Here is a 27,485-nt window from a genome sequence, read left to right as displayed (position 1 = left end):
TTTCACATCTGACAAATACTTTCAGTGAGATGAGATGAACCTGAGACTTACAATGTATCAGTAATTTCCTTGTACAATTTGTACAAACGTGAATGTCATTTGCATGTAGAATTTAATACTGTTGTCTTTATTGTAGCCAACTAAGTTTCTACTAAACAAACACAAAAACAACACTGCTAAAATGGTTATAGCTAAATAATCTTTAATACAATACAAATATTTCAAGAGAATATAAGGTAAATTTACAGCTTTTGTAGTTTCCTCTGTACACAGCTTTGTACCAATCAAATGTCCAAGTCAGAATTGGTCACATAAGAAGCATTCAGTATATGCTGTGTATGTTCCATCCTCGCGTAGACAATCTCCTCATTCATCCATGTGATACAATTACATGATCTTTCTATCCTATAAATAATACCGATAAACATTCGAATTGACGTCATAAAATATACATTTATGTTTCAAAAACACACTTGAATGAATAAAAACTGTATATAAATGTGTATTGTTTCAGTCCATGCAACTGCATATATGACACTGCTATATCTTCTTATTGTATAAAAGGTATGAATAATACGTAATCCTCCATACTTCACACATACACACAGGCACATAGACAATTTGCACCACGGTTTAGCTGTGATCCCTCTACAGGCACGTTGTCATACAAAAAGTTGAAGTAAAAAACAGTCTGTTTAAGGCTAAAATGAGTCATGTACAGCTCAGATCAATGCAAGAGCTCACATCAGCATAAAAGGTCTCCCATGCATCTTTAATTTGAAGACGGAGCTTGCCTTCAGGCCCGGTGTTAATTTGAAAACACGTGTTTCAGAGCCAATAGCTTCTCTAGGAAAGCTATTCATGATTAACTCTCATTACTAGACCATTATCATCATTATCGTATGTCCAGTGGCGACATGAGATCGTTAACAACCTTTTAAAAGCTTAGCTAATAAATGTTTTAAACACATATCTCAAATGTGTAACACATCTCCAACCATTTTCTTTATTATCTTCCTTTAATTTGTTCGTGGTGCAAGTGGATTGATTATTCTCCAACAGGCTCCACATCGCCTCAACTGCACGACCCCCTCTAGGCAACGGTGTCCAGGGATCCGCTAATCAACCTGGTCAGCATCAGTGTCAGAGGAACAGCGTGTGTTTGTGTGTGTGTTTGTCTGAGTGCGTGCCTGTGTCTCAGTTCATCGACCCTCTCTTCCTCTGTTCCAGCTCCTGGAGGCGTTCCTCTCGTCCCAGCGCGTGCTGTGCACCCACTCTCTGTGCAGTCTCTGTGGCATTGATATCAATCTGGGCATATTTAGTGGAGCCCCCTCCTGTCAGAAGGTACAAACACCATCTGTTAGCGTGCCAAATAATGGCAAATGACAGACGTTCAGTTAGCAAAAAATCAAAAGGTTGCAAAGATCACATAATCCCATCAGATGTGTGTCAGTGTGCTTTGCCTCACACGTAATATAGCAGGTCAATATTCTCTATGTGAGGACTTAATTACCAATGAATTATGCCACATAAATGTCATGACAAGAATAGAGAAAAGCAATGGAGAATGGACAGTGAGGGAACGCGATGTGAATGAGCACACAATGGAAGAAGACACGGGGAGGCTACTGTTACCCCTGATTGCGGGAGTGGGTTCCTGTAGGTCCTGCAGGTCCAGCTCCATGTAGTGGAGTTGTCTCTTGGACATTGGGCTGATGGGGATGTTGACATAGTTGACGTCCCCAAGAAACCTGTCTGATGGTGACATCTTGCAGTCCACTGGGGATGGCAATGCTGCACCTACAACACAGATTAAGAGTCACCTCTATGGGAAACACAGTAGGATGATGTGGTGTGCATGAAAGTACAGGCCTGCACCCCTTATTAATGAATATAAAGTAATACTAATTATATTACACTTTTTAGCAGACCATTTGAATGTCACACATTGAAGATCTTTTGAACGTAGTGGCTGAGTGGTAGTGGTTTGCATTCTGCATTCTCCACCTGTAAAACTGCCGATGGTAACTATGGTAAGAAATGCCATAATGGAAACTATAATGGATGCAGGCACAGGTCTTCCCCTACACCTATTGAATAGCTAGACCCATCATGACCGTAGGCAAGTTTATCCATCATCAAATCAGTGGTTCATGGCGAGTCCTGGATATGTGCATAATTATCAATAGGCCTTGTAAAAGTAATCTAACTTCACATGAAGACAAATCTACAGGCTAATGTAATCACCAAGCAATGAGCAGTATAGGAGTTTGCAATATGCAGTTTTAGGGCGACCTGACATTGTATTTCTCTTCTGAATTGACAGCCCCCTCTGTCAAACCAGGAATGGCATAATTTTAAGGGGCCATTATTGTCCAGACAAACCCTTTATCAAAAGTTTTGCAACGGTCATAATAAGTTCAATTCATTACTTGTGAAATCAAGTGTTTCTCAGCAGTTTAGCGCCTCACAAACAATAACGTGTGAAAATATGTCACAATGAATACTGTTAGTTCTAAACGTATAATTGCTTTTGGAGCCTACATAGCATTCTGTCATTAAATGTCTACATCTGGTATCAATTTGATAATCAATTTACTAACTCAATATGAAGAACTCAGCAGTGTGATGTTAAGGCTGTTTAAGCCACAGAACAATGAAAAAGGCCTTTGTTTTGGTTCTAAGGGGAATATCAGAAATGTTCACAATAATGTGCACACTTTAAATCAAAATATAGGTAGTGGCACAAAGAGTGTCTGGCTCCGGGCATGCAGGTTAATGCAGAGCGGCAGTGATTTAAATTCACCAGACGGAAGGTCACTCCTGCGCTGCGCCTCGGAGGTTAAGATCATCCGCTCGTAGTTTCCCTTCGGCTCTGCGGATGTGATGACACGACAAACATTAACATTTCCTATTTGAAAGTGAACAAGAGCTTTCACTGTGCATTCCTTCCACCCCAAGCCTCCATAAAAAGTTAACGAAAGGTATAAATCTTTCGGACTTCCTCCTGCGATGTGCTAATTATGCGTCCAATTTAGCAGCTCAGAGCTGGGCTTACCGCACACGGAGGAGGAGGAGGAGGAGGAGGAGGAGGAGGTGGACTGCCGAGGAAGCCTCGGGGGGCTGATGAAAAACGGAGGCTTCACAAGCAAACCGGCTGTGGTGTTGAAAGAAGAGGAGAGACATGGGAGAGGAGAGGAGTGGAGAAGAGAGGGAAGGGTAGGGGGAGAAGAGAGGAGAGGATAAGAGAGGGAAGGGTAGGGGGAGATGAGAGGAGTGAAAAAGAATGAGAAGAGAAGTGAGCAACTCTGTAGCAGCAGTAAAAAAGGTGTCATGATTGGAAAGCAGAGAGAAGAGAGACGTGCCATTTTATATGTTGGCATGGAGATGATGAAAGACGATGGTGATGTGCTCACACATACCTTCTGTGTCCCGAGAGATCCTCTGGAGCTGAGCATAGCTGCCCATCAACTCATACCGGCCCCTTTCTTCAAACTACCAAGAGAGGATATATTACAATGAGTGAAGCTTTGCCAGGAAAGGTTCGACATGTATCTCAGTCATTCAAACACTATCATTAAGGATAAGGATTACTGAGGAATAGGAGTGTTCTTACCACAGAATTTAGTTAGAGGCATGTTTTGTTTAATACACAAGTGTGCATATTATCCAGGTTAGTTTTAAACAAAATCAAAATCAGGATGCAGGACACCCCGCGAAAATGTAAAAAAAAAAAATTGACTTCGCAAACTAAACATAGCACAAAAAGTAAGGAAATAAGGAAATTTGTGTTTGGTAGATTATTTCTTTGTTGTAACAATGCTTCTTGGCAATAAATCTTATACCGTTGGAAAGCCTGTTTATTTCCCTTTTAAATGGTGTCACATTTGTAAGGAACATGCATTTTGGGGATGAGCAGTAGAGCTGAGTATGTGGGTTGCGCCCATGAAAAATTTGTCAAAATTGCTAAATGCTAATTACTAAACAGTTTATTCTTATGTTGGTATTCACTCTTGTTTTGAGTTGTTTGGTGGATTGGATGATTTAACTCTCGATCGGTAACAAGGAACAAACCAGACATATTGGCAATTTGACACTTTATTCATTTAATACAGCCTCAGGAGCGGGTGGAAGATCCATACGCAGCCACAACAGCCTGGCACCTCCTCCTCATGCTGGTCACCAACCTGGTCACACATTGCTGTGGGATGGCATTCCATTCCTCAACCAAGAGTCGTTGCAGATCAGCCATCGTGGTTGTGTTGGTCACTAACACGTACAGCACACCCAAGCTGATACCAAAAGTGTTCAATTGGGTTGAGGTCTGGACTCATGGCAGGCCATTCCATTCTCTCCCTGATGGTGTATTAAATGAATAAAGTGTAAAATTGCCAATATTTCTTGTTTGTTCCCTGTTACTGATCGAGAGTTCAATCATCCAATTCAACAAACAACTCAAAACATGAGTGAATACCAACAGGAGAATAGGAGAATTTTGGCACATTTTTCATGGACGCAACCCACATACTCAGCTGTGCTGCTCATCCCACAAATGCATGTTCCTTACAAATGTGGCACCATTTAAAAGGGAAATAAACAGGCTTTCCAACGGTATAAGATTTATTGACGTGAAGGATTGTTACAACAAAGAAATAATCTACCAAACACAAATTTCCTTACTTTTTGTGCTATGTTTATATCACCAAAACACATGAGTTAGCATGCTAGCAAGCCTGTAGTCAGTGCCAACTGTGCTGTTGTTGGTGTTTGTAAGGTTTTCAGTTAGATTGAGAAAAACGGCGCTGTAGTAAGCAATTGTTTAAAATTACCTCTGGGGTTCCTGGAACCATTTCAGGCTCACGCGTATGCTCAACAGCTGAGGGACAAACATCAGGCATCTGTCTTGGACTCTTTTCTGTTGAGGGGAGAACTGAAACTCAGTAAAACACTACAGAGAACATTGTCACACTTTACACCAGACTTTTGTGAAAGGCGTAAGAAAAGATCTTTTTTAAGTCAAAGGATTTATTTAAGACCATTGAAGGCCATTTCAGCAAAGACTCAACCGAACATACCCCAATCCATCTCCTGAATGCTATAAAAGCCATGTGACTTCTAAAAACAATGCAGTCTTTTCTTTGTAGGCTAAACTAGGAGAAATGGCTTTAATCTCAAACCTGGAACACTGACCTGGAAATGTTGGTGCAGGCAATCCGCCGAGTTGTAAAGAACCTGTTCCCTGTAATGAGTATAACACAGACATGGTCACATTCTTCCAACATTATTTTGTTGTGTGGTGTATGCAAGAGTCAGCTTGATGTGATGCAATGGTGTAATGGAATTTAACATTTAGTATCTGCTGATGCATAAAAGGTGATTATTTATTATTGAAAATTTTAAATATTGTTTTACATTAGAAAGGTTTGTCAAAATGACCCCAAAATAATCCTCAGGAACACGTTCTGGTAAAAAATATTTTCTATCCACTCAAACCATACAAGAATGTATTAGTTTGACATGCATATGGAGGTTATATCACTGAAACAAACCAGGAAACAAACACATCAGATTGAAAATGTAAGGAAATATCAACAAGATTATTGTTACTGTGGAAATTCAACACTTTGGACGTTATGCAGGAACATTTTTGTATTTTTTACTTTGAAATAGTTCAAGGCAACCCTTTCTTGTATGATGAGCTTGTCTGAGTGAGCCGTAACAGATCAAGCCGACAGATAACTGTCTGTGTCGTTCCTGCATGAGGCCCACTGTTGTGCAGAGATCAGACCGCTGCGTACCGCTACCCAATATAACTCTTACCTGTGTGGAACACTTTCTCCTAGCTGACAACACCTGCTCTCGTGTGATGTAGGTAGTATCAAATAAGTGACTGCACTGGATGGGGTAAAAAATTGTCTATTTGCTTTAAGATACTGACTGCAGGGAAGGGATTGGCCACTGTTTCACAACAACAACAAAAACATGTAGGCCTAAAGACAATTACACACATCGAACCAAAGAGAGCGATGACTCAACCGAAAGCTAAACTCATTAGGAAGATGAGGAGAAGGGGCTGCTGAGAGAAGGCAGTTTGAAAACCCCAATTTTCTTGTCTGTTCCTGACTAATATCACTGTCTCACTTCTGCCAATTGTTCTGGCAGACCTTCAAAAATTACAGCTTGGGGACAAAGGCAGCTTACAGCTAATTTAAAAATGTTAACACCGCTATTATTACTTTGTAATATTCATTATGTCTTAACTTTGTTTTTCTCAGTCGCTTTCATTTAACAGGCTGATAGAAGATGTGTGTGAACGTCAGACGTACATTGCATGCATTGTACTATCACGTCAGACGTACATTGCATTACTGGTGTCGTAGGAGACATTAACACTGACAAGTGTGATCACACAATGTTAAGGAGAAATGAAGGTGCTGCACACTCAGAATTCTATAATTCTGCTGTTGCATTAACTGTACAATTACTGATCAGCGTGGAAAGGCATTATATGTTATAGATCTATATCCTTGATGACACTACTGCATGTTGGGAGAGCCGCTTACCTTTGCTCTTTTACACACTGGACACGTGCTTGGGATAGACTGGGGAACCAGAAAGCCTTTGGCAGGTCCTGCTGAAGCCAGTATGGACTTACTGCTAACGTCTTGGGCCAGTGGACTGGTCTCAGCCTGGGCCTCAAACGGCTCTGGGGCTCGGTCCGGATCCCCAACAACCCCGCTGAGTCCGCCAGAGCCCCTCAGTGTGCTCGGGGGCAGGAGGCGTCTCGGGGTGTCGTAGTAGAGGAGCTGCGGATGTGGATGTGGATGTGGTTGCTGTGGCTCTTTGGCCACAGGGGGCACCTGGTACTCCGAGCTGCTGACGGGGGCCCTGGAGGTGGGCGCAGTCACGGTGGAGACGGGGCAAGAGCAGAGACTGAGCTCCGCAGTGCTGCTGCTCACGCTGGGCGTGGAGGGGAGGCTGAGCAGAGAGCCGAACTCCTCGGCCTCGCCCGCCGCCATGTCCAGGCTACCCGTGTACGAGGAGAAGCTTCCGGAATAGGAGGAGTGGCTCCCCGTGGTGGCGATGCCGCTGTCCGTGGAGCTCTGGCGCCCAGCGTCCTGCAGCCCACGGGGACGCGTTAGCTTGGAGGAGGAGGAGGAGGAGGAAGAGAGGCGGAGGCCGGTGCATGGACCACTCATAACTGCAGCATAGAGATGCTCGTCAGCACTCGACGATGGCGTCAGTGTGCGTCTGGAGGTTGGTGTGGACGTGCGGGACGCCAGGGACGCCACGCTGGAGGGGCCGGAGGCTGTGGGGCATTTGGAGGGCTCGGACCACAGGGTCAGGCGGCTGCCCAGGCTGGTGTCGGAGTGGCTAGCCCCCGAGGAGGAACTGGAGATGCTGCAGTCGTCCCCCGCTGTGGAGGTGCTGTAGCTGCAGGTGGACACTGCCAGGAAAACACGGCATAAGCACAAAATTAGGTAAACAGACAGCCTTAGACACACAGGACAGAACCAAGGACACACAACCAAGCTGTCCACGGAGACTAGAGTGACCTTCCACCTGACACTTTACACATTTCAGACTTACTTCCATTTCCTTCATTAAACAAACCCAGGCGTCAAGACACAGGCTTTGTATATTCAGCAGGTAAAATGTTGAGTTAAAAGTTTAACAGCTCTGGACATTTAGGATGGAGATAACTATAACATAACAGTAAGGAAAAGTGCAATAGCCTAATCCATACGGATCTGTGCATAGGTCAGCACAGTGGTGTACTGGCCATTGGACGTACCGGGACAAATCCTGCTGGGCCGCCACATTGGTGGGCCGGTGGACCATCAAAAAAACGAATGATTTCTGACCCTGACTTTCTCTTTCTCAGCCCTCTCTGTCTGACTGTCATTCAGGGTGTGCATGAGAGTGTGCTGTGTGCTCACTGGCCAATCACAACCATGTTAGTAACTGTGAGTTAACATTTTAAACTAATGCAAAAGTAGCACACAGCAGTGTTACGGCTAACAAAAGCTATGAACAAGCAGGAAATGTCCAAACGCAAAGGAAGAGTCATACAACAGAGAAAAAAAGATGGCAGGCACTGGAACCAGATGCTTCCAAATGTAGAGACAAGAGACATGCTGTTTGGGCATCAGTATCCACAAGTGTCTTCTGCCTCAGATGACTGAATCGGTGGGGAGAAAGGCGACAGCGACAGGCTACTAGTTACTTTTTCAGGCATTTCATGTTAATGACTTGTTACAATTTAGTCTGTGCCTACTGAAATGTATCCTGAAATAGACACAGGGTACTTTGCGCGTTCAAAATCACTTGTCAACAATAGATTATATCATTACTATCAAGGACTAGGGTACTAAATCTTGTGAGCTATATACATAGACACTGTAAGCCTATGCATTTCAAAATGAATAAATACAAATAATGCAATGGTCTTCAAATCTCTGCAGTGTATCAAAATGGTCAATCAAACCTTTTTCTTTTGCATTTATTGGATTATTAAAACAATAACACAACAGCAAAACCAATACAAATAATAATAATAATAATGATAATGATAATGATAATGATAATGATAATAATAACAATAATAATACAAAGGATATGTGGTTCCACATTTAAATGTTGTATATTAAGTACTACTGTAGTATGCCGTATTGATTGTGATCATTGTTTACTACATTCATCATGCCTGCCCTAATGATTTTTTTGGGAAGAAAGAGAATGGGAGGGAGGGAGGGAGGAGAGGACAGGAGGCATGAGAGAGGAAAAGAGTGATAAGATAAGTTAGGAGAGGAGAGGAGCAAGACGTGGAGAGAGGATATAACAGCTGACACGAGAGACGAGAGAAAAGTGGAGGACACGAGACAGGATGAAGAGAGAGGAAATGAGATGGAATCTGTAGAATTACTACATCTCCTCCCCCCACTACCCCCACTGGACAAGTCCAGGGCCAAATTCCTTTTTATAGTCCACCCCTGGGTCCACATCTACAGGATTTATAAGTTCAATTTCCCAGAATGGTATCGACTGTATTTCCTATCTGAAGTGTAGGGTTTCATTCATGCAGGTCAAATTAGGGTCATAACAACCTCCAGTCCCATACAGGAAAGAACGCTGTGCAATACTCCCAGAAAATAATCAGTGGGCGAATCCTCATGCCAGTACAATGTCACTTATTGGACCAACACGCGTATGATTATGCTTATGTTTTAACGTGATCTGGAACACTTTTACTGAAGGGGGGGGGGGGGGGGGGGGGCTGTAGTCTTACCCGTGCTGCTCTGGCGGCTGCAGGTGGAGAGTCTGCTGAGGCGTCTCTCCAGCTCACTGGCCTCCTGCTGGATGCGCTCCTCCGAGGAGCTCTGTGTACTGCCCGTGTCTGCAGGGAGCCACACAAATTAGATGCAGGATTACTAGCAGCTGTGGAAAGGACCTGTTTTATGAGGGAAAACCTGCTACAAGATGTTTGGATCCTCAATAAACACTGAAGTGGACATAAATGGGAGCTCACACAAACACACACACAAACTATTTAAAATCTTTACAACCATAATTAAGAAAAGAACTCCCTAGGGGTTGTATACTAATGCCAAGTCTACCACAGGTGGCCATCACAACACCCATTCAGGTGTTCATAGTGATGAACAACAAAATGTTTCGGCAGGTTTCGGCAGCTGCTCAGCAGGCAGGCTTGTGTTTTCATTGGGCTGTACAGCACATTGCCCAAAGACATGAGGAGTGTTTGTATGGAGTCAGGGGCCATTGGAGACATTCATCAGTCTATGTCAAACCCCATAGTCACAAGCTCCTTTGGAGAAAACAGCACACACACACACACACACACACACACACACACACACACACACACACACACACACACACACACACACACACACACACACACACACACACACACAAACAGGCTTCCACCATAGCCGTTAGCACATGCACACACACACACACACACACACACACACACACACACACACACACACACACACACACACACACACACACACACACACACACACACACACACACACACACACACACACACACACACACACACACACAAACACACACACAATACTGCTTGACGGAAATACCTGAGCTCAATTTAAAAGCCTCTTTCCCCCTACAGGTGTGTGGCTTGACAGAAGCACTGAATCAATGACAGCGAGGCAAACACACTGATATTGTTTATGATTATGTTCAAAAAGTACTAAACAGTCAAGTTGTGACTGCTGTGTGTTTGTATGGGGTGTGTGTGTGTGTTTGTGAGAGAGAGAGATGATGAGAAAAGGTGAGAACCAGACAGAGATGGAGAGAGAGCAGCCACACTGTTAAGTACAAGGAGAAAGGACAGAAGAGAGAGCTGTGCATTGATTGGTAACAGACATTGATTTATCACTTCAGCACCCAAACTCTAAAAAGCGCTGAGACCAGTAAGAAAGAAACTAAGGGGCGCAAAGAGAGAGGGGTGAGAGAGAAGAAAAAAAAAAGATCTGGTCTGAAGTTTCTTAGTTTATGGCAGGGCCAGATATTTATATCTTTTCAGGCCTGTCAGTCAGGCATGCCAAGCGGCAGCTCAAGAGAGGCCACCTCTCCTCCAGTACATACAGACACAGAGCTGGGTACAGAGTGTGACTGACCATCACTATTTCTGCACCGCACACACCGCAGCAGGGCACAATGACAAATTAGTTGCATTCATAACAAATGTCCCACTCCCTGCCTCTGCAATTCCAGAATGCATTTCTGTGGCAAAGAGAATAATGTTGAACGGCAGGTGGATTTGTATTTTGTGCTGTATTTACAGTCGATACATGGATGAGCGATTGGCACGGGAGATCTCGTCAATACAGGTCACGCATACACTCAGGCTCACGTTACCACAAATACATGAACATGAGTGTACACACATACACACACGCACGCACGCACACGCACACCGACACACAGTAAAATAGAGATCTGCTGAGGTGCTTTTCCTTTCAAGCCTCAGAATGTCTGTCAGTCTCAGAATGCTTTCTTCAAAAGATAGCAATGCTTTCTATTCCTAATACTTAAAAAAAATTAAAAAGACAGCAGAACAATTAGGTTTTATCATGATAATGAAAGAGGTAAAGGAATTTAGCGGACACTTTTATCCAAAGCAATGTACAGAAAACCTGCAGTGATCGGGAATCAAACCCAGGCCAAGCGCCTGTAAAGCCCACACACAGATGGACATGGAGAGACATGAATTGGGTGCTGAAGTGATAATGTCTGTTTTCCTCTGTTTTCACTGAGTAACAAATCACATGAAGAGGTTTGTCAAAACAAACTGCAAAATGTTTCATGCACACTGGAAATAGCGCTTGATTACAATTTACTGAAGCATCAATCATTGGATTACATAAGAGCATCTTCAATCACAATCAGAGATATATAAAATGAGGCATCATTTTAAAGCACATTTGCTGTTTTGGTGCTGTTTTCATTATTTATCTTAGACGTGCAGAGCACTTTCTAAAAGTCAAATTTTACCCTGAACTGCTGGAACCGGCACAACAAAATGGCTCAACTGGAATGAACGTTTTATCAATTGGTTAGGTTGAGTGAAGATCAACCAAGTGCAGGTGACTGGCCTGGAGGCCAATTTCACCTGTATTTCCACCCAAGAGGCGCCACCATGCGATAAGCCTCCCTCTGATTAGAGCTGGATTAATCTCTTCCCTCGGCAGCTAGAGCTGTGACTTCCCAGTGAATTAACAGGAAGCAGGCTAGCATTACACCAACGACTAGCTGGTACATTTTTGTTTAAGAATTTGTTTATGTGTTATCGTATCAAATGTGAGAGAAAGGTAGGTCACTCAGTAAACACACACACACACACACACATACACATCGAGGCACTCTCTCTCTCTTTCACTCTCTCTCGCACTCTCTCTCCCCTTGTAACTGATGCCAGAACCTCTCACTATGCTAGGGCCTCGCGAGTAGCAGTGCCCCCCTCCCTGGCTAATTATAGCACTTTTACAGCCATCAATGTTTCCGTTTAAAAAGGCTAACTGCTAACTTGCTGTGAGGCCCATGCACATCACGCAAAACCTTCCACTTTTCTGAGGACACAAAGGAATGTCAGATTTGCACTGCAGCGTAATCCTGTGAATTACACCCCTTACTCCTCTATGCTCCTCTATGGTGAAGACACACGTGATATATCTCAGGCCAGAGCATTTCAGAGAGCTTGTAGTATCTGCTACTTCACTTACCCAGTTAACAGACAGAAGTCTAGGTTTCTGTTCCGGTAGACCAGCAAGTCAGTTTATTAATATTCAAAGTAAAATGTTCTTTGCCCATTTTAATGTCTATCAACTCTTTTATTAATGGTGGCATATGTACAATTGCACTGTTCCTCTGTATTTAGCTGCTGTGCATCAGACCTGCTGGGGTCTGGAGTCCGGATCCGGAACAATCTGTGGGAGTGCAAGCTCCTGCTGTCACAGAGCATGGTCTTGTGAATAGGCACTGGCAGGGCTTGATAAATGAACACTTTTACTTTAATTTAGTCACAGCAAGTGAGGGGAATAAAACAAGAGTGTGTGTGTCTGGAAGAGAAGGGGGAGTTGAAGCATGAAAATTACTCTCTCCATTCTTTGCTAATTCAGAGTTAGTCATGTGAATATTCACAGACACACACACACACACACACACACACACACACACACACACACACACACACACACACACACACACACACACACACACACAACCAAGAAAATGTGCTAGGACGTGTTAACTTTGAGATGACGCCACTGACATCTAACCCCCTTATACCAGTATGCTCACATGCGCAGAGACACACACACACATACACACACACACACACACAAACAGAGGACATATGGATATATTAACCTGGCAGGACAGGCCGCAGTCCAAAAGGACTCCTGCTGGGAGAGATGCCTCGAACGATGCAGTCGAAGAGAAAACTAATTTGCTCCCCCTCTGCACAGGCAAGAAAGAACACTCCAGCCCCTAAATGAGAGAGAGAGATAGAGAGAGAGAGAGAGAGAGAGAGAGAGAAATGAAAGTGTGTTGCATGTGAATAGTAAAGTTTCACCAGTTTGTAATCAGATTCACCCCAATCCATCCTGACTGTTATCTACAGATCAATCCCAGTCATGTTTTTTATTCCACCTGAATACCAATTCAGCTTGAAATTAATTGGCCTCAACCCTGAGCTCCAACCCACTTTCAATGATGTGCCAAGTCATTTCCCCTTAAATATTCAACACAAAAGAAGCTATTTGTAAAATACAAAGACAGAGTACTCTTAACAGGCATTTGCCACCTGTGTTAGTTGGAGACCAATGCAGGTTATACACCCTATTTAAAATGGAATAGATTGAACAAAATAATTTGTTCACAGCTTTTTGTTGCTCTCTTCACGCAAATGGACAATTTTGTGTGCTCCTTCAACGAGAACAGTTCATTTGAATGTTTTACAACTTGCCACGGAGCGAATGTTTATATGCATTGAGTATGAGGCCTGGAAGTCAGGAGATGTGCAGCTCATCATGAAGGAAACAAGCGAAGTTCAAGTAGGAACAAATGCGTTCTGAAGCTGTGTATGCACAGTGAATTCATGAATGGCTTTCATTTTCTGTTGCCTGGCTGGGCCATGGAAGGTCAGCAGAAACCTTTGATGAAGATAAATATAGGCTCCCTTAAGCCTCGAGACAGTGAGTGGTATAGGGAGTAACAGAGGCCTACCGAAATAGCCAGAACGTCTCATGCACCAGGTTTCATAATTCAAAAACATAATCTATAAATACGAAGGGAGTGTTGTCTCTGCTGACAGACAGCGTGTCCGCCTGTTTAAGGTATGTGTTAATGAGAAATATTTGCACTTTAAAACAAACCAACGAGAAAGACGTGAGAGTAAAATGAGAGATAAACTGTACTTAGTGGGGGATGGTGAAGCTGAGCTGATCGCCATTTTGTCTGTTTACTTTAGTGTAGCCCCAGATATATGTGGGGTTCTGAGTGTGACACAGGTCAGATATATGTGGGGTTCTGAGTGTGACACAGGTCAGATATATGTGGGGTTCTGAGTGTGACACAGGTCAGATATATGTGGGGTTCTGAGTGTGACACAGGTCAGATATATGTGAGGATCTGAGCAGGACACAGGTCAGATATTAGGGCGGTCCCTATGGCACCTCTGCAAAGCTGTGCTTTAGTGGAATGTTACACGTTAGCATGGTGGACCCTACGGAATCTGCTGCGGAAAAGTACAGAATGTCTGAGTGTTTCTAGGCACACAAGCACACACACACACATCCTTACGAACACACACACAAACACATACACACTAACAGCTGGGGAGATAAGGTGATGGACTGGGGTAATGATAGACGGACAATCTCATAGCTGACTGAGGGGTGTGGAAGGCCTGTAGTTGGATCTGTCTGGAACTGGTCGGTTGTCCTCGATGACTTATCGCCGCGGCGCCCGCCTCGTCAGCTCCGGGAGGCCAGCGGGCATTAAGTAGCTTTTGGAGACCCTTCTGGACCAGCACCAAACTCACTGCTGATCTGATACCATCTCCTGATCTTGGCAAAACCTTGGCTTCAAACCTGCGCTACATAGTGACTGATATGAGATGCACTCTTGCCCAGTGAAAGTGAAATTCCTCTCTAATGATCTAGGGGGTAATGAGTAATCTAATGCTCTAGGGGAATGACTGATCCAGGGTTTCGGGAGTTCATGCCGTCCATAGAGTACAAAGCAAAGTTCTACTGCACATACACACATACACATACACTGGAATGCACACACACTCACATACATGCGTACACACAAACCCACATACACACACACACTCATATGCGCGCGCACACGCGCACACACACACACACACACACACACACACACACACACACACACACACACACACACACACACACACACACACACACACACACACACACAGAGGCAGGCACAATGTGTTGGAGTAGGAGTTCTATGCTGTGTTGTAAGGAGTGTGACTTAAGATGATTTGGGCCGGATGACTCACTGTAACGGAAATCCTTCACACCTCAGACCCCTGACCCCAAACAGCGGCTTGTCGGAGACAGGATTATACTTTAGGAGGAAGCCATGACGCAGCCCCACAGGTGCACATGACTTTCCCACGGTGCCGTTGAAGCTCCTAAGAGCTTTTCATTAACTGTTTTGCCTACATTTCAGCTTGGATCATTCATTTCACTGATGTGCTTTAGATATGTATTATGTCTCGATGAAATGTCTGTGCAGAGCATTCTTTGTAGAGCTGTGTAGAGTAGCCTTTCTCACTCACTAAAATATGTAGCGGAGGGAAGCATTCATTCTGCCTGCTCTTTCGACTCGAGACAAGCAGGCAGAATTACCCTCCAAATCCTATCTGAGGGTGAGCCACACGCACATTAAGCTACACAATGAAACAAATTGAAGCTATCTCCCCGGCACCTCACTGCATTACAGAGTACACTAAAGTACTTCTGTCAGGTGTGTGGGACTAGGTTCTGTTGTTTCCTGACGCAGCGTTTGAATAGAAGGTAATTTCTCCTTAAACACATCAATTTGACCCAGTAATGACCTCATCATTGGAAGGTAATTGAATGAGGGAGCTGTGGGCTATCCTTCTTCAAATCAAAGGTCATTAATGTATTATCTTAATTGGACTAGGTAACTACTGTTATTAATGATGCGCCCCTGGGCTATCTTTTGAATACCACTGCCACTGGACAAAACTTAGAAAGTAATGGCAGATACAAATTGAGTCTAAATCCAATTCCCCTTTCTGTATTATTCACCGTCAGTACATTTCTCACAGGTGAAACTTCATCAAGAAGTGTCTGTTGTTGTTTCTTTCACCATTGTGTTAGCAGGGAGCAATGAATAATTCAACCAGCTCTCTCACAGCCTAACAGCACGAGTGGTGGTCGATTTATAGAGGCCGTGTTTCACCAGGAACAGGGAAGAGGTGAAAGTTAAAACTGCACTGTCACTCTACTGCTTAGTGCCCTGTGACCATGCCGTCTGTCCGCTAGCCCTGGCATTCAGCAGGGCATATTTATGGGCAACCCAGTTGGCACGGGGCCCTGAGAGCACAACACCACTCCCCTAAATGCATAAAACTGCCTCGAGTTCCTGAAATACTGAACAGGGTCCTGCAGACACTTGGCAGATTCTTCGAATGTCACAGATTAGGCAGGCGACAAATTAATTAGGCGGCTTCTGATTGAACAGAGCTCTGTGTATTAGCGGAGTCTTCGCCGTGTGTATTCAGTGGGACTGAAAGGCTGGCGCCAGGTGGGGAAGTGAGCTACTGTGGCAAATGGTGGACAGCTGTTTGTGGAGTGAGTCAGGTAGTCTGGAATGGCAGATGAGGGCGATTCCTGTGTCAAGCGCATTGCATGAGGAACTTCTGCGACTCGCTTTCACATTAAAGAGATGGAGAAACGCTTGAGTCTCGAGGGAGAGAAACAAAGAACTAACATGAATAATACATTGGAAAAGAGACGTAAAGGGGAGAAGAAAAGTCGATCCGCTACATTGCTAAACTTCGTGAAAAAACGTCATACCCATAAATAACTTGATTATTTAACACAGTATAACACAGTCATGTCAAACTCAGTGTTTGTCTCATTAAAAACAGGCATGCAGATGAGTGTAACTCACAGCAGCCGCAGCGTGTCCCGCCCTCAAACACGAACCCATTGGGCACTGCTCCATAGCGTCGCAGATCAGAGAGTTTCCATTGGCCAGAAACAACAGGTGGGAAGTCCCTGGTGATGACGAGCAGGTTGTTACACAAATGAAGGGTGGCTGGTCCACTCTCTAGTTTTGTCCCTGGGAGGACATGGCCATTAAATCTGTGGGCTGAGAGACAGTGGGTTTGGGGTTAATACCTATAAGGGGAAATTGATTACACAGATTATTACACAGATTAAACAACATGTACCCCTGACCCAGTTCATACTGTTATCACATGCTCACAAGACAATTATTTTGACTATCGGCACAAAATGACAATCTTGTCTTGTGAACCTCGCTCAAGTTAAGTGCACAAGATAAAATAATAGCACAGATACGTCTCAAGGAATGCCATAGATTTGACAAAATTCTACAATGCGTCGCTTGATCAGAGATGAAGGACAGCAGAAAACTGAGGTGTCTGAATGCCTCAATGACCAATTTTAGATTGTATGATTGCATGAAATGGTTGTATGGAATGTCTTCTATTTCTCATGTTCTTATGTACTTCCTACATCAGAAAGTGGTCAAATCGAACACAACGGAAGCCCCTCATTATTCTCCCAGACAGCAAGAGTAAAATGGAAAGATTTTAAATGAGTCTTGGTAATGTTGCTAGGCAAAAATAACACTGAATCAATAGCCTGAACCTTTGACATACTAGACTTTTCTGTATTCCTCTCACTATTTAATCATTTAGGTAGTGGCACAATGCTATTCCTATATGACTTGATAAATGAGGGCAGCCATTAGAAGGCATTTATACAGAAACCATTAGAAAACAACCTCTCCCTCATCCTACATTCATTTGTCACTGTTTAAGTGTTTTCCAGTCAATACAGCTCCCCATGTGCTTTACTGCGCATTTTAATGTTGATGTCAGAAAAACATAATGGGGCGAATCTAAAAATTAATATCCAGTAAGAAAATCTACATGTTAAGGGCATGTTATGCATGCTGAGGGTAAACAAACTAATGTGTAAAAGCGTGGAACCCTGCCTTAGCAGGATAATAACAGACAGGGAAGAATGAATCCGGGAGGTCAGGGAGCTTGGAGTCGTGCCTTCATTAAAATCTGAAAACTCAATTCATATCACATGTCAAAATACGATTTTTCTCCATCTGCATATCAATCTCTTTCAAACATATCTGCTAACTGCTAACCAACTTTGTCAAACCCTTGTGAGACTGGCTGAAACAACCTACGGGGTTCCACAGCACACAGTAAAAAGTAGCTGTAGATTGATTACCGTAGGTGTCTACAGTAGAAAACAGAACGTGGCATCCAAACCATTAGAAACATCAGGGATCATTTGTCATCCTCAACAATTAGAGCTTGAACACACACACACACACACACACACACACACACACACACACACACACACACACACAGAGAGAGAGATCACAGCTCCAGCTGTGCTGCTGGGCACACATACAGTTTAGCACAAAAGTGAAATAGATTGTGACGACATCCTTGATCGAGCATTAGAAGTGACAGCTGTATGTGCAGTGCCTGGTGGAAGACTGATGGAAGCAATATGAGCCATGAGAAATCTCCCACCACTGCACTGGACCCCATCTGTCATCTGTCTCTCCCTGCTACAAGTCAGTAAACAAACGTATAAAGAAGTAAAGCTAGGTAAACAAGCTGTGGTGCAGAACTACATGGGCAGTGGCATCTTGGGAAGAGAGGAGGAGCTGGGCTTTTCTCCCATTTGTCAGACCACATGAGCACCCTGGGTCCTGAACTTCACTCGGCCAGATTTAGAACAAAATTCTACCGATGGGGAAATGATTGGAACCTACCACATGATTGGACTGCTGGTATAAGATCAGACTGGTCCCCTCCGTGTGTGAATGCCTTTGTTCGTTATAGAGCTAATAATAACGCTGATCCATGATCTGTGAGGTCCAGTGAAACGCATGCCAGACACAGCTCAAAGCTGATGTTGGGCAAGAACATGACAAGTGGATTTTTACAAAGCATCCTAAATGCATGTGACTGTCAATGAACAGATTTTATACACGGGATTAATCATTTGAAACCAGTAAACAAACATGCTGAAAGAAATACTTTAAACAGGCTGTCGCTTTGTAAGTCTGTTAACAGTGTTGTTTTGTTTTTGGCAGCAGTTCAGCTTTGGGGATAGATTGTCACATTTTAATGGACGCATATTTGGGAGGAATGACCAGCTCTGTTGAGATCCCTGACGCCTGCGGGAGCCATTTTTAACTGCACTCTGTAGAGCTGGGCCAGGATTTCATCACATGCTGCTGCGCACGGAATCTGGGGGTGTGACTTACTTGAAGTACCCATCCACATGCACACATGCCGTACACAAACACACACAGCATATGCACTCCAACATAACCTACATGGATTCATGCACACCTCTATGACACATACCTACACACACACACACACACACACACACACACACACACACACACACACACACACACACACACACACACACACACACACACACACACACACACACACACACACACACACACACAAGCACACAAGCTCCAGAACTGAGGACCCTGAGATGTGACATGCTTGAACATATCAGAGTTGTTGTAGAGGGTCAACAAAGTTTGGAACACAAATATCATAGTGGCACTTAAACACGTCTATAGTGCTGAGGTGCTAACTTAGCTGTGTGTTCCTAAAAGCAGAACATGACACCTGGGTCGACTCAGAAGAGTGGGCTCCCAAGAAAGTCACACACATGCACACACACTCACTGTATGTTTTATCTATTCTTTGCTTTGGTTAGGTAAAAGTGCATCAAGGTTACATCGATCAGGTGAAAAACAAGATTCTTGGATTGTGAAGAGATAGAGATTGAAAGAGAGAGAGAAACTCAGTCACAGTCACCACTTCATACCCCCACAGTTAGGACATACTGTACCAACCACACTGATCCATCCAAAACTCCTACCTACGCCACACAGTGAGCCAGCATGACCCAGCATCCACCTCCACATCAACAAGCTCCCACCCAGCATCTCTCACCTTCGCCCAGGCTGTAGCGGATGCGAAGGTCCCAGGCTAGCAGGTTCTCCCTTCTGTCGAAGCCCAGCAGCACAGACTGCGTGAGGCTGACGATGGCTAGCGTGTAGCCCACTCCCTCGTGGCTCAGGCCGGGCTCCAGGCCACAGATGTCCCCCAGAGTCACGCAACTGCGTTCACGGTGGCCCTTGTGCCTCTCAGCCTTGTCTTTGTACACCAGCAGAGACAGACAGTCTGAAACAAGACAGGAGATACACAATCAAAATCAAGAATAACCCTGAATCACAGTCGTGGGGATTGTCTTTACCAACCCCACTCTCACTCGTGCCATATTGTTTAAGTATAGTTTACTCAGGGCAAGAAAGACTGGATTGTTCAGTAAATGTCAATTAAAAGAAACATTTGATTAAGTTGTCTGTACACTATATTCAGTTTTCAGTATTTTAAGCCATGCACTTGGCATTGATTTCCCTGAACCATAGCTTGCATGTTATGAAGGGTGCCCCCCCCCCCCCCAACTGCCTTTTGTTGCCCCAGTGTCACTGTTTTGTTGTCCCTGCTTAATCATGGTGCCAAAGTCAGTTATGTGCCCTTCGAAGGCTCCTTATTCCATAATGAGGTCTTTCAGTTCAGAATGATAAAACGTTAAAAAAAAATAACAATGCTGTTACACAGTGACTTATTGAGCAAAGAAACAAAACCGGTTTCATAACCCATGCCAATTTAAATCTTCAAGAAAAGGTTCTGTTTAGATCTCTTTTGAATTATTTGACTTTCTAACACAGTAGAGTCTGTAAAAGTTCCCCTTACAACTCAGGCAGCACTGACATAACGGTTATAACAAAACGGTATAACGCTTCTCCTGCGAAGAAAAGCCAAAGAACCTTTACTTTCTATGAGTGCCTTTGCTTAAAAAATAGCAATGCTATACTATACTAAGTGTTCACATTCTTAGCAAGTGCTTGATGAAACACTCAGGCTGAAGTTTGTTTGCTTTGGCCGCACTCTGTCGTCATGACACAGAAGATTTCACTACGTCATCTGACATGGGCTAATACCGCTAATACAGTCTGAGATTGGGAGAACAGCTGTCACAACAGGCCAGAGTCATGATCCGACCAAACAGCTGTGGACTAAATTATTAAACTGCAACAAGGTGTGTGCGCGTCTGTGTGTGTGTGTGTGAGAGAGAGAGAATCTGTATCTCTCTCTGTCTCCTTGAGGTCGTGTGTGTGTGTGTGCTTGGCTATCATCACTGGGTATCATCATTGATTATGTAAGAACAGCCTATAGATTTGACAGCTACTAGACAAGTTAACACAACACATACTGGCAAGCCACCCAAGTTTGACAGTTTTGTAAAAATAGGTTGATAATTCAGACTGATTTAAGTCCTGTTTACACATTTAAATCAATTAAGCTAAAGCAAAACAGACAGTGGTAAACGTGGAGCTATTTACAATAATTTATGAAAATGTATAGCCTCTGGCATATGCTTCACTGCTGTAGGTCTGTCGGCTAGAACAACAAATTAGGCTATCAGAAAATCAGAATAGGTCTACGCCACCACAAACATTAAGATGTAATGTTATTGCAAGCTGTAAGATATCATAAATTAATAAGCAAGACGCACTTGACCCACGTGGAAAGAGGATGAAATTCGAGCTTCGGTATATGGATGCCAAAGATCTATTTCATTCACAAAATACCGACAGCACCGCTAAGCCTGGTTAGTATAATACATGTAACATGCAGCATAGATCATCAAGAAGCTCAGATCAGCTTCAACTCCGATCTGAGTTTATCAACTTTAAAAACTAGCAGGCTAAGTTGGCGCCATACCTGCAACCGGGGAAGGCTTCCTTAGAACCACCCATCTGTTCCTCCACTGCACATTTGAAGAAACCCCAAAAAAGAAACATTAATAGTTATTTTGACATTACCGCTACTTGAACATGTTCACAACAAATTGTTTCCTTGATGTTTAGAGACCTTTTTCCCATCTCGAAGTTTAACTTGTCCCTCCACGACAACGGTATCCGTCATCTTCTGTCATGATTCCGAACAGCTGTGTGCGGTCAGCGGCGCTGCTCAGCTCGAGTCTGAGGGGGTCACTTTCAAAATAACTTTAATAGCTGTCTTCACTGGTGGTGTACAGGCACGGCCCTCTCCGCATTACCACCCATGCTCTCCCCCCCCCTCCCCTCTCTGTCTCTCACTCTCTCACACACACACACACACACACACACACACACACACACACACTGCCAGGAGCCCTCAGCCCTCCACAACTTGACCAGTTGTCAGCATGTGTCACTGTGTTTGTTTAAAAGCCACTAAATTAAATTAAACTTTAATGACTCAAAATTTGCCAACTATTTCAAGAATCTTTCTCCTCTTTACAGTTTCACATAGATATGCAGCCTACACCAGGACTAAATAAAGGCCTCAGTTACAGTGAAACTCAGTGTAAATGAAGACACTGTCTCATTTCACTATTTGAAGATTCACTAAACCTGAATTACACTTATAATAATAATAATTAATTTAATTTATAGCACACTCTACATTCACCTGAATCTCAGAGTGCCACAGTACATAGTGAGAACATAATTAAAAACAACCTATAATAAAATAAATTTAAAAAGTAAGAAGAGCCTTTCACTTGACATTGATGTGTACATATATGAAAACCACAAATGAATACACTTACTGTGCATTTCTTTCCTTTATCGTGACATTATGTTTTTCCAGGAACATGTTGTTTATGATACTAATGTTGTTTAAGTGCACCTATGATACGTACATTACACTTGGTCAAGCCTGTGACAAACTGAACAACTGTATTCATTTTAGTCATCATATCACAATAAAATATTACACCTCCTGCCACTAACCACCATGATGTTTTGTACATTCAACAAACTGAGATTTAAAACAATGTTTCTGTTTTGTTTAGAGACAGTTACCGGTACACAGTACACAGGAAAGACAACGTGCCAAGAGACCAACAACTTCAAATTTGACAATGCAGCTCCGTGAGAAATACCTCAGAACCCTGGAACCTTCTTCTCTTTTCTGCCTGTTGTGCTGTTTCCCTTATTGTATTCCACTTTCATGGTTTTCTTCCGAATCTCATTATTATTGATCTACTGCTTGCTACTCACAGGAGAGAGCATCTGGGCAGTGAGAATCCATTTTGTAGTCCAGATGGTCAATACAACACAACCATTGCTAAACCATCGCTATTAACATTCAGCGAGAGAACAGGTCTTTATCCACGTTGGTCAACTGTTCAATCATAAAATGCAATTCGCAATTCCCATCTCCCAACAAAAAATAACGGTTGATTTGTGAATGTTGGTCCTCAGCACGTCGCTTCACTCTGTGCTCAAACCCATGAAATTACCTTGTAATAGCATTCTTAGCACCCAGAACAACCACTCAACAAAATTATTTTCTGTTAGTACAAAATAATTCAAACTGTATCGAAGAGCACTGTAAAGAATGTGAATTAAAACATCACAAAAAAATGTAACGGTACGATGTGTAAATGCCCATGCTTGACAGGTGGCCATTTAGCTGAACCCTCTCACGCCCCTCACAAACACTCACAAAGGCAACTTTGTGAAAGTCTCTGTAATAGCCAAGTAAACGTGAATAAGTGAAGCAACCACAAGGCACCAGAAAACCAATGCAGATTATGGCTGGTGTGAGTTGGTTTTCATACTCGTTCGCTACTAGACAAAGGTGGCCTTGGGCTTGCCCTTGTCAGCCTGGCTGTCCTGCTGGGCCTTGACTGGCAGCAGTGAGGGCAGGTTGGAGGTCTGGTACACCCCGGTCCTCATGCGGGCCCTGCGGCCCTGCAGGTCCCCCGCCATGCCCTCCAGCCCAGGGCCCAGCTCAGTCCCTCTCTGTCTCCTCCCCTGGGCCTGCGAGGTGACGCGGTCCACGTCCAGGACACGGCCCGCAGAAGAGGAGCTCTTCCTGGCTCGCTCGCGCGATCGAGCCCTGGGTGGGGGTGGAGGAGGTGCTGGCGGAGGAGGAGGCACTGGCGGCGCCCTCTTGTGTTGGGAGGATTTATAACCCCTGGAGCGCTCCTCTTGCTGTCTCCTCTCTTTGCCTGAAAAGTATGGGTGTAGATGAAAACATCAAGTGAGAGGTGTGTGTGTGTGTGTGTGTGTGTGTGTGTGTGTGTGAGTGAAATAGTGTGTTTATCGAAGGTGTATTGGTCCATATGTGATGGTGGAGACTGAGACCAAACGCACACCTCCACCCCACACGCGCACACACACACTGACACACACACACACAGACAGACACACTCATACTTGAGAGCGAGATGTTTAATTGACTGAAACAGTTAATTGGCTCTGTCCATTTTATCTTACAGCTTTGGTAGGTCTCCATATTGATTGCATGGATGTTTTAAAACCTTGCTGACAAAGCCATTACCTGGGCCTCTTGCTGAACTGCTTATGTAAAGTCTTTTCAGGATTTTTTTTTAAAGGATATTTTCAGTCCCTATTTGTGCTTCCATACATTTTTTAAGTTAAAGGTGCAGTGTGTAGTTTTTAGTGGCATCTAGTGGTGAGGTTGCTGAATTGCCCTGTACAAGCTATAGCCACATAGTCATTAACATGCACTGCCACCTGCTGGAAGGAGAGGGAGGGGGAGAGTGACACAGAGGTTGATTGAGGAGAGATATAGACGTCAGAATGTGACAGAAGTGAGAGAGAGATAGTGGGCCTTAATTGTGTTGATGAGTATTGATTGGATCAAAGCCATGAGCAAAGTCGGTCGTGCACGAACTAAAGCTATTGTGTGGCGTGTTGGAGCATTGTGCTGATCCGACCATCTTTGCGCTTAGGGATCTTGCTCATGGTATTAAATTAGCTAAATGATTTTGCCAAGTTTTTAAATTTGCTTTAGCTCATGAGGCTTTGCACATTGCCAATTTCCCATCAATGAAATGAGGGCCCATTATGTGTATTTGTGTGTGCAGAGTGTATGCGGAGAAAAGGAAGAGTAAAGGAAATAATCTATTCTTTCGTTCTACTCTACTGGCTGGGAGCTAAGCACTAGCTATTCACATGTCTCTGTAAATCAGGCTACTTGACCCAAAGGAGGACTGAAGGAGGAGGTCTGCATTGATCGTGCAATCATGAGATTCTAATTCAATTCCCCAGTCTATCTCAATAGTGGTAATACAGATAAGCCTACGTATCTAAATGAAGGTTACCACATCCATTCTTTTGCTGGCTGGTTCGTTTTCAAGTATCGTACTCTACATTGATGAAGCCACTGAAAGGGCTGTGGTGCATAGATCACCATGCGGTACTCGACTTCACATTGTTGGCCATTTATTTACTACACTGATCCACATTTCTCAGAGAGAAGTGAAACCAAACTGCTCTTATTCTTCCTGTCTCCTGTCTTTAAATATCTGCATTATATTCAGTTATGACTTCATGCTTTTCTCGGAGCATACAGTAAGTACACTCTTGATGATAAAATTAAGCTACGCTCAGTGTGTGTGTGCAATGACCTGTGGAGAATGCAAACACACACACACATTCCAGGAGGTCTGTTGGCATTTGTCTCCAGTGAACCAAATGTCAGTACATAGCCTGCACCCTACTGTGCTACGGGCATTGACTTGAGTGTATTACATGTGCACACACAAACACACATGCACACACAAACAACTTATTTCTCTGTGAATTGTTTTTTTTATCTCGCATTCTCAACTCACAGAGCTTGTCACCACTCCTTACAGATGGCTCTCACTTCCTAAGCAATGAAATGTAATAAACATAATTAGAAAGATTAATCGCTTTGAAAGATTACCTGTCAGCCATCGGCTGCAAATTGTTTTTAAATGCTAAACAAATCTGTTACATATATTGAATGTCCATGTCTGGAAAGGTTAAATGATTTTAACAGGTATTATCCCCCTATTTGTCTTGAATATTATCCTAAATGTCATGCCTCAGCTCTATATCATCCTAGAGGAAGTCTTATGGCCATCCTCTCTTCTCTCCACTTTTTTTCTTTCTCTCTTCCACTCATGCCTTTCTCCTTTCGTATCCACGACGTATTCTCTCGACAACTCTCTCTCCCTTTCTGAGGTAGATAATTGGATTTCTGATTTAATACATTCGGAGACCACCTAAGGAGACGTAATTACGCTCTCTGTTGTGTGTTGGTGGCTGAATAGGAAATCAAGCAAATCCTTGCCTGTGATGTTTTTTGTTTTGTTTTTTAGAAAAAGGAAGAAAAAGAAAGAAGATGAGTGCAAGAAAATGAGTGCGTGAGGGAGAGGAGCAGTGATCCTTGCTGCAGTTCTAATCGCAGAAGTGATGAGCCATATTCCTCACTAACCTCCCGCCATTCCATGTAATAGTAAGTGATGCACTCATTTCTCGGGTCCTGAGCCCCCCCTCACTGTTCTAATAGGCACGACTGAATAATATGACAGTGATGTCCAGTACCAATATAGCTGCTCTGACCAACACAGACTTCAAGAGGCTAATAGAGAACACTTGGAGCTAAAGGCCCTTTGATCATTTGGAGTAATTGCTTTTTGTGATGTCCATGTTTAGCATTGGGATAGGCTGGAATGGATATTTAATTGGCAGTCATGCTATTACCTTACACTGAGTAATGAAAGTGACTGTCCATGCTAATTTTCCTACAGGGTGGTCCTTAAAAGGCCACTTGTAGTCCTTGATACATCTGGATCTCTGAATTCATTGCACTTGAATAGTTTGTGTGTTGTATGCAGTGTGTACATTAGTCAGCATCACTGTCATTGTGGTTGTCTTAAAACCCCTGGTCAGTTTCCTCTTTAAGGTGACGCACAGCAAACAGGGCTGAAAAGATTTTGCCATTGCCACTAGGTGGAGCTCAGACAAGGGATATACTCAGCACACTAATAATTCCATGCAGATCACTGCTTTAGATGAAGTGATAACTATTACTTCCGTTGAAGTGTTTCAATGACAAATGATTCAACGACAAATTTGTAGAGAAAATAGTAAAGGTCTGCCTGTCTGTGCGGACAGTGCAAAGGGATGGGTGTCAGTGACAAAGAGGGGAAAAGGGGAGTTTAAACATATGCCTGCTAGACACAGCAGAGATAGAGAGAGATTGGAAGCAGGGCTAAATCAGAGAGAATGCCTTTTAGGCATGTTGATGTTCTTTATGCGTGTGTGAGTGTGTAAGTGCACCGTGTTTACACATTTCTTTCTCCTGTTTACGTGTTTCTCTCATGTTCACATGACCCAAGATAAATCACAGGTGCACAAGTCCACCGCCCGTTGAGCAGGAGCCATGTATGCCAGTGCCTTACTTGTGACTGGAGCAGAGCATATTCCTCACATGAAACATAGACTGATATTTCAGTCAAACCTGCGTGAACACTCCAAGAAACCCAAAGACCAGCGCTAAACACTGCAGGGCTTTTAGATGATGTGACCTTCTGCGGCTTTATTATTTATACAGCATGTAACAGTTTGCTTGATACAAATTATTTAGCATATATTCACTATGCAATCAGTGTTCAAAACGTTACTGCAAGTTTTATGGGCATATAACAAAGAAGTTGCCTGCCTCAGACAGTATTTTAGTTATATTTCAGTTATTTAGTTGATCC

General features: G+C 43.5%; 1 protein-coding gene across 1 annotated transcript; it reads right to left on the bottom strand.

The window, feature by feature from the left end:
- Positions 1-185: 185 nt before the first annotated feature.
- dok7b (docking protein 7b) lies at positions 186-22,021 on the bottom strand. The gene is made up of 14 exons (XM_012837072.3): positions 21,821-22,021; positions 21,671-21,716; positions 19,832-20,062; positions 16,732-16,932; positions 12,922-13,041; positions 9,290-9,397; positions 6,564-7,447; positions 5,191-5,239; positions 4,830-4,915; positions 3,423-3,495; positions 3,059-3,157; positions 2,807-2,875; positions 1,636-1,800; positions 186-1,334 (listed from the first exon to the last, which is right to left on the bottom strand). Exons 1-14 carry the CDS (start codon positions 21,872-21,874, stop codon positions 1,198-1,200), a joined length of 2,322 nt encoding a protein of 773 aa, XP_012692526.2. The 5' UTR covers positions 21,875-22,021; the 3' UTR covers positions 186-1,197.
- Positions 22,022-27,485: the final 5,464 nt, after the last annotated feature.

Source organism: Clupea harengus, chromosome 22, assembly GCF_900700415.2.
Source record: "Clupea harengus chromosome 22, Ch_v2.0.2, whole genome shotgun sequence".
NCBI classification, from domain to species: domain Eukaryota; kingdom Metazoa; phylum Chordata; class Actinopteri; order Clupeiformes; family Clupeidae; genus Clupea; species Clupea harengus.
This window is presented reverse-complemented; position numbering and strand designations above follow the sequence as displayed.

Bases quoted from the DNA above. Each gene is read 5' to 3' on its own strand.
- dok7b (XM_012837072.3), bottom strand. From the start codon at position 21,874: ATGACGGATACCGTTGTCGTGGAGGGACAAGTTAAACTTCGAGATGGG. The intron at 13,042-16,731 runs GTGAGTTACACT...TCTCTCATTTAG, and splicing joins CGGGACACGCTGCGGCTGCT to GGGCTGGAGTGTTCTTTCTT. The intron at 5,240-6,563 runs GTAAGCGGCTCT...TACTCATTACAG, and splicing joins CAGTGTGTAAAAGAGCAAAG to GGAACAGGTTCTTTACAACT.